Raw genomic sequence first — 8,292 nt, 5'->3', positions numbered from 1 at the left:
GTAGTTTCCGATCTTAACCTCTCAGTCAGGCTAAAAAATCCCAACAGCCGTGTTTAACGCTGAAATGTATCATCACTTCGAGTTCATTTCTAAAGAAGGAGCACCAATTTAACGTCATTAATGAACCTGCACACGGCCACAATCACTAACACTTATCTACAGATCCAGTCTTTATTCTGGATGTCACACTTTTAAAACTAGTCGATGAGTTTCAAGGGAATAAATCACTTCAGCTGAGAAAATGCAGATAAAACTCTATACATACATGCTATATGGTCAAAAGTATTGGGACACCCAACTTTTTCAACACCCTAGTGGATGAATAAATCTCAGACAAATCTCCGCAAAGTCTCATGGAACATCTTCCAGAAGAGTGAAGCTTCTAAAGAACAGTAAATGGAGACTAAATGTGGAATGGGACATTCAAAAAGAAGCACATACCAATCTTATGGTCAGGTGTCCACAAGTCTTTGTCCATAAAGTGTATCTAGATAATCAAGTTGGAAACCATGATGAGTCATTTCATCAGCATTTGGCAACACAGGAAGAAGTGCAGGTCTAAAAGAGTTATTTGTTATTATTATTATTGTATAGTATTTTTTATTTATTTTTTTATAATTGAAGTGGTGTAAATTACAGAAAAGTCTTTGTTGAAATGGGTGGCTTCAATTCAAAGAGTCGATTCCACTCAAGTTTTCTGGGTTTTCCGTCTTTACCGATGGACTTTTGGTTCATGTGGAATTAAGCATAAAATGTTGAGTTCATTAGAAGTCAATTTTAGGGAGCTGAGTAACTGGATAATGAGGATTAATTCAATTCAAGGATTATACCTGCCCCTGAAAACTGACTCTGGCTTGAAGATGTTTCATTTTGCTTTATTTTCTGCCTTTTTTTTTTTTTTTTTTTTTTTTATGAACTCATCGGTTAAATGTTGCTTGTACTTTTTATAACCATGGACACGTTGCTCGATGAGGATTCGAAAAAATTGTAATCGCTGTCTGGGTTTTTTTTTTTAAATAATGTCACATAGTCCAGAAAATATAGTATACACACTAAAACGTGTAGGATATCAGTGTGATTTTTAGTCATTAGTTGCCAATCAAGCGAAAGTTAATGTATGAAATCAAGTAAAAGTTAATGTATGAAATCAAGTGAAAGTTAATGTATGCTTTGAGGATGCGAGAAAAAAGAATATCTGAACATCCATGTGTGTGTGTGTGTGTGTGTGTGTGTGTGTGTGTGTGTGTGTGTGTGTAAGGTGTGTAAGGCACTCAGGACAGCTCGCTCACGTTAAGAGGCATTGCCATGCCTGGTCTCATGTATGGCACAGCGTGCACGGCTTTAGAGAAATCTGGAGTCAGCACTCTCCCGTTCTCCCCAATACTGCCAGTTACAGACAGCCTGGCCTTAGTGCGCATGGCCTCGGTGAACGTCATCTAAACACACACACACACACACACACACACACACACACACACACAAACACACACAAAAAGGCATGCAAGCAAACAGGGAGTTGTACGTGTAAAAAGCAATAGGCATTCTCAAAAAAAAACACACACGTAACCAAGCAAAAAAGGGATTAAACAAAAAGATCAAAGTAAAAAAAAAAAAAAAAACAGACCATTAAAGTGACAAGCAGGGACATAAAAGGTGCACAGTACACACACACACACACACACACACACACACACAAGGAAAGAGAGAAACATAAGAGCAGTCGTCAGTTTCACGTCGTCATCCTGAGCGAGATATTGCAGTATAAAGATGTGTGTGTACCAGATGGGGTGGAGAATGATTGACAGCTAATGGGTTTGTCTCGAGGCGCAATTGCACATCTAGATATTTATATCTCTACGCCAAGCCGAGGTGTAAGTCTACAACTTACACCAAGAACTGATACAATTTTCGCTATTCATTTCATTTTCCTGCTACTCGTCCTCATAATTATCCTTTCATTCACAAATCTTTTCTCATTTAATATCTAATTTCAGCCACACAGTCACTTACTATCATGCTGCACCCGATCAGCCACTCACTCCTCCATCCTTTTATTCATCCATTCATTCACTTACAATAATTTATTCATCAGCCACCCATCCAAACAACTATTCAGTCTGAAATCCATCCGTCCTTCTATCTGTTCATCCAGTCCATATCCACCCATTCAACAATCTTATCAATTCATCCATTTAATCCATCGAAATGCTCATATTCACTATTCTTTTGTCTTCCTTTCCAATCCATCCATCCAATTGTATCCACTCATTTATTATCCATCCTTTTGTGTGCATACTATATGTAGATATGAACATACATCAGTTTTTTTTTTATTATATGCATCAATCCATTCTATAATCCATCCATTTAACTATCAACAGGTTCGTTTCCACTCAATAATCTATTCAACCAACCACTCCGATCCTCCGTCCACCCATCCTTCCATATATTCACTTATCACTCTATCTATCCATCAGTTCATTCTATCATATTTATTTAATTCAAACAATGATTTTGAAATCCATCCATCCATCCATCCATCCATCCATATAAATGTCAGTCTCCCCATGCATACCTACCATCCTATACCCAGCTAATCTATCTATCCCTCCATCCAAACACATGCATACTTAATACAAAATTTTATCCATTCATCCACTCGTCTATTTATTCAAATATCAGTCACATTCCAATTCATTTATCCATGCATTCTTTTTTAATTCCGGACATTCCTGCATCTATTTACACTCAACCACATCTATCCATAAATTCACACTATATATCCAACCTCTTTCAAATCCATCCATCCATCCATCCACCCATCCATCTATACATCCATCCACCCATCCATCCCCCATTATGCACTATGCACATTGGAGTGGAACAGAGTGTATTAACACTAGATGTTGACTGATATGTGTTTTTCTCTGGCTGATGCCAATATTTAGAAATCATAGCAGCCGATGTCCGATAAATGCGTTTTAAAAGGTTTAGAAGGCCGATTTTCTTTTTTTTCCCCTTTATCTCATAAAATATGATAATTAATAAATAAGATGTAATACAGAAAATTGCTTAAAATAAATACTTATTGAATAACACTAGCCTCTCCAATCAGTGCACTTCATACCAAGGTTTTGGTACCAGCGGCTACCTGTCGCCTAAACTGCAGCTGGCTGACGACTCACTAACAATCCAGTTCCAAAAACGTCACTCATTCTCTCTCCAAATATGACATATAATATATATATATATACATACAGTGAGGAAAATAAGTATTTGAACACGCTGCTATATTGCAAGTTCTCCCACTTAGAAATCATGGAGGGGTCTGAAATTGTCATCGTAGGTGCATGTCCACTGTGAGAGACATAATCTAAAAAAAAAATCCAGAAATCACAATGTATGATTTTTAAACTATTTATTTTTATGATAACGGATAAGCGGGAGTGAATGAAATAAAAACTGAAATTTTTATGATACAGCTGCAAATAATTATTTGAACACCTGTCTATCAGCTAGAATTCTGACCCTCAAAGACCTGTTAGTCTGCCTTTAAAATGTCCACCTCCACTACATTTATTATCCTAAATTACATGCACCTGTTTGAGGTCGTTAGCTGCATAAAGACACCTGTCCACCCCATACAATCAGTAAGAATCCAACTACTAACATGGCCAAGACCAAAGAGCTGTCCAAAGACACTAGAGACAAAATTGTACACCTCCACAAGGCTGGAAAGGGCTACGGGGAAATTGACAAGCAGCTCGGTGAAAAAAGGTCCACTGTTGGAGCAATCATTAGTAAATGGAAGAAGTTTTTCTGCACATGGGACAGGGCCACTGCACTGTATTAAGGAGAGGATGACCGGGGCCATGTATTGCGAGATTTTGGGGAACAACCTCCTTCCCTCAGTTAGAGCATTGAAGATGGGTCGAGGCTGGGTCTTCCAACATGACAATGACCCGAAGCACACAGCCAGGATAACCAAGGAGTGGCTCTGTAAGAAGCATATCAAGGTTCTGGCGTGGCCTAGCCAGTCTCCAGACCTAAACCCAATAGAGAATCTTTGAAGGGAGCTCAAACTCAGCGACAGGCCAGAAACCTGACTTATCTAGAGAAGATCTGTGTGGAGGAGTGGGCCAAAATCCCTCCTGCAGTGTGTGCAAACCTGGTGAAAAACTACAGGAAACGTTCGACCTCTGTAATTGCAAACAAAGGCTACTGTACCAAATATTAACATTGACTTTCTCAGGTGTTCAAATACTTATTTGCAGCTGTATCATACAAATAAATAGTTAAAAATCATACATTGTGATTTCTGGATTTCTTTTTTAGATTATGTCTCTCACAGTGGACATGCACCTACGATGACAATTTCAGACCCCTCCATGATTTCTAAGTGGGAGAACTTGCAAAATAGCAGGGTGTTCAAATACTTATTTTCCTCACTGTATGTGTATATATATATATATATATATATATATATATATATATATATATATATATATATATATATATATATATATATATATATATATATATATATATATATATATATAAATTTATAATCATATTTAACCAATGAAATATATAAGGCTAGAGCGAATGATAATTTAATGCCAGGACTCTAATTGAAAGCTGACGGTCGGCCATCGGTGAATGTCAAGTGGTTTTTGAGTGTCGGTCCGCTTTAGTTTTTTCCGCACTGTTGCTTTGAGTCTCACAGAATCAATTGTTTTTCGGCGATTCCGCATGTTGAGCAGCAGCGAAGCTCTTTAGCACACGAGAAAAAAAATTGCCGCTTGTTGACAACGCTTGTTGTCATTCTTGCTAATCTTTGCAAATTAGCAGATATGAAAAAAAAAGCTACATGAATCTGTTAGTAATGATTGCAGCAGGTGTAAACACCGCTTGCTTTATATATTTACAGTTCTAGCTGCCAAGTGCTGAAGCATGTAGAGCATGTCAAATAACCTGTTCTCTGTTGCATCGCTCACTACTGCGCTTTAAACTGCCTCAGCACTAAAACTGCACAAGCTTCATGTCAGGGACCTTTGCATTAATGCCTGTGGTTTGGAAATGAATTGGAAGCCAAGCTCATATTTTGTAGGTGCCATTGTGTCCACATACCTTTGGCCGTGCAGTGTACCGTTTATTGTGAGATTGTTGTGTTAGCTATTTTGGTATAAATTTTATATAAATTTAGGATCATGCCTACAAAAGTGCAGCAGCAACCATTTTAGCCATTTCTTTTTTAAGTATGACTCAAACCAATCAAATAAAATTACCCGAATATAGTATTTTTTGCACTGATATTGATAAAGTTTGTTACATAGACAAATTAAAACAGAAGGTTTTTTTTTAGAAGGTATCATTGGTGAAATTATCAGTAAATAAACATTAGCAAATATCTGTTGTAATTATTTTATTTTGTCCTACTGTTCCACCCCTAGGAATTTTATTATGTCACAATACGTGACAATAAAAAACTATTTACAGAATGTATAACTTACTTATATATACATGTATAAATATATCTATATCTATATCTATATCTATATATATATCTATATCTATATATATATATATATATATATATATATATATATATATATATATATACGTATATATATGTATATATATGTGTATATATATATATATATATATATATATATATATATATATATATATATATATATATATATATATATATATATATAGTTACGAATGAACAGCAAAATGAATGCGGCAACAATGGAGCGAGGAGCAAACACAAACAAACAATGAAAGTAAAAGGGAAAAAATAAAGGAAATCTCTGCCGTTCCTACCCACTAGATCTTAACACTCTCCAGCCCATACACGTTGTACCCTTCCTTATAAGTGGCAAAATTCTGAGAATTCTGCGAGGAAGTGGGGGGATTTAGGGCTTGAGTCTTGGCAACCTTCATGCGCTTGGCCTCGGCACGCGACTTGTAGCAGAACTCCACCAGCGCCACCAACATGGCCAGTCCGAGGCCGCCCACCAGAATGTAGAAGACCCCCGCCACGTTGCTCAAGCTCAGAGCGCTTGTCTTCTCCTGCATTGGAGAGTGCAAAGGGCAGAGGTCAGGGGAGGTGGAAGAGACATGGCAACATACACTTGTACAACAGTACGATGTCTATTAACTTTAAATGTTAGGATAATATATATAATAAAATTATATATATATATATATATATATATATATATATATATATATATATATATATATATGTGTGTGTGTTTGTGTGTGTGTGTGTGTGTTTGTGTGTTTGTGTGTATGTGTGCTTGTCTTTAAGTGTAGTGGAAACAATTTTTAAGCACAAAGACAAAAAGGACCAAATGCAAGCAGTGTCGGTCCTAACCTTTTCCACGGCCCCTAGACTTTTCTTTTTTTTATAATTGGCCACTCATAATTGAGTTATAAAGCTAGCTCCTGTGATCAGTCAGCTGACTAGCGATTATTAATCAGCTATTACCAACCTGTTCAAACACTAAGAGGTTTTATTACATTTGTTGTACTGGAAGGTTGTCAAAAATATTTCCTATTTTCTCAGGTTAAACTTCAGATTGACATTTGGGTGATGATAGATTGTAGTACCTGTGTTATGCTAGCTCTGCATTTGTATGATTAAAAAAAAGGACTGTTTGATGTGATAAAACTGAACGCCTGCGAAAAGTCAATCATTGATGAAAAAATTACTTTTCTTGTCTCAATTTGAGGTAAAGTTTTTAACATCTGTTTTCCTGGACTTATAGTTGAGTTAACAAGCTAGCTACCACTGGTTATTCAGCTGACTAGCGAATATTAACCAGCTGGAAAAACTGTATAAGGTTTTATTACATTTGTAATACTGAAAGCTATTTCCTGAGGTAAAATTTTCAATTGACATTTGGTTAATGATATATTGTCAAATCTGTGTTATGCTAGCTCTGCATTTCCTTAAATAAAAACAATACCGCTTGATGTGATGTAACGCCTCAGAATATCCGATAATATAGATAAAAATCCTACATAATAATTGACTTCTCTTGTCTCATTCTGAGGTAAAGTTTTTAACAACCAAATGTTGAGTATTTAACAACTCATAGTTGAGTATGGAAGCTAGCTATCCAAAAGTTCAAAAGTTATCTATTTTACTTTGGCATGTTTTAATGTTTTAATGATTTTGTTTCTATTTGTGTTTATAACTGACTGGCTTGTTACCCTATTGTGTTCACCTGTTCTGTGTTACCTACACATTCTACATATACAGTGTTGTTTCTACATGTATATTTGAATACAAGCCTCATTTTTCTGCTTTTTTTTTTTTTTTTTAAGATAATGTATTCAGGACAATAAAATCAGTTTATGCACCTAATTTGATTATCTTTTTATATAAACGTTTGTGCCAAACTATTGTTCAATCGTAAAAATCGTAGCTTTCAGACACTTACATTCCTTCCTAAAATCATTATCAGAATCCAGCTTTTAAGGCAAACAGTGGTGCAGTGGTGCGTTCAGACTTTTGGAGCTTCCTGTTTATTGCATTTGAGAATTTATTTATTTTAATTTATAGTTTATTGATGTAATCCTTATTTTGAACTTTAAAACATTTTAATCTCCAAAACAAACATAGCCATATGATAAATTTGTGTAAAACTGGGGTGTTTTGGCGTCAAGGAAGAAGCGACACTAAATGCTGTACACAACAGGTAAAAACTTATAAATGTGTGTGTGTGTGTGTGTGTGTGTGTGTGTGTGTGTGTGTGTTGAGAAAGACAGACAGGGACACTGTACACGGTAAATATACAAACAACATTTAGAGGTCCGAGGCAAGTATGCAATGCACAGAGAGGAAAGACAGAAAGAAAAAACAGAAAGAAAAAGAAAGACAAGGTGACGACACAGCACTCAGAAATACAAAGGAGCAGCACAGGGACAATTTGAAGCTGTACATGTGTGTGTGTGTGTGTGTGTGTGTGTGTGTGTGTGTGTGTGTGTGTGTGTGTGTGTGTTCGTATTTGTGTATATATATAGTACAATTATGTTTTTGTAGACATTGAAACAGGCTGTGTGTGTGTGTACTATTTATATATAAGAAGATATGTGAACACTAAATCATAGGATGTGTGTGTTCCTGTGTGTGTGTGTGTGTGTGTGTGTGTGTGTGTGTGTGTGTGTGTGTGTGTGTGTGTGTGTGTGTGTGTGTGTGTGTTCGTATTTGTGTATATATATAGTACAATTATGTTTTTGTAGACATTGAAACAGGCTGTGTGTGTGTACTATTTA

At 36.0% G+C, this 8,292-nt stretch overlaps 1 protein-coding gene across 3 annotated transcripts in view; it reads right to left on the bottom strand.

Annotated features, from left to right (window-relative positions):
* Positions 1-989: 989 nt before the first annotated feature.
* gria2a (glutamate receptor, ionotropic, AMPA 2a) overlaps positions 990-8,292 on the bottom strand; it is a 46,686-nt gene continuing 39,383 nt past the window's right edge. For 2 of the 3 annotated variants that reach the window (XM_083532809.1, XM_083532811.1), the window contains exons 15-16: positions 5,944-6,078; positions 990-1,436 (exon numbers count right to left, since the gene is read on the bottom strand). In XM_083532809.1, the coding sequence (XP_083388935.1) occupies positions 1,272-1,436; positions 5,944-6,078 (300 nt within the window). In that variant the 3' untranslated portion in view covers positions 990-1,271. Of the gene's footprint in view, positions 1,437-5,829; positions 6,079-8,292 lie in introns of all 3 variants that reach the window. The other variant, XM_083532810.1, reaches the window with a different exon arrangement.

The sequence above is a fragment of the Silurus aristotelis genome (assembly GCF_946808225.1).
Source record: "Silurus aristotelis genome assembly, chromosome: 27".
Classification (NCBI taxonomy): domain Eukaryota; kingdom Metazoa; phylum Chordata; class Actinopteri; order Siluriformes; family Siluridae; genus Silurus; species Silurus aristotelis.
This window is presented reverse-complemented; position numbering and strand designations above follow the sequence as displayed.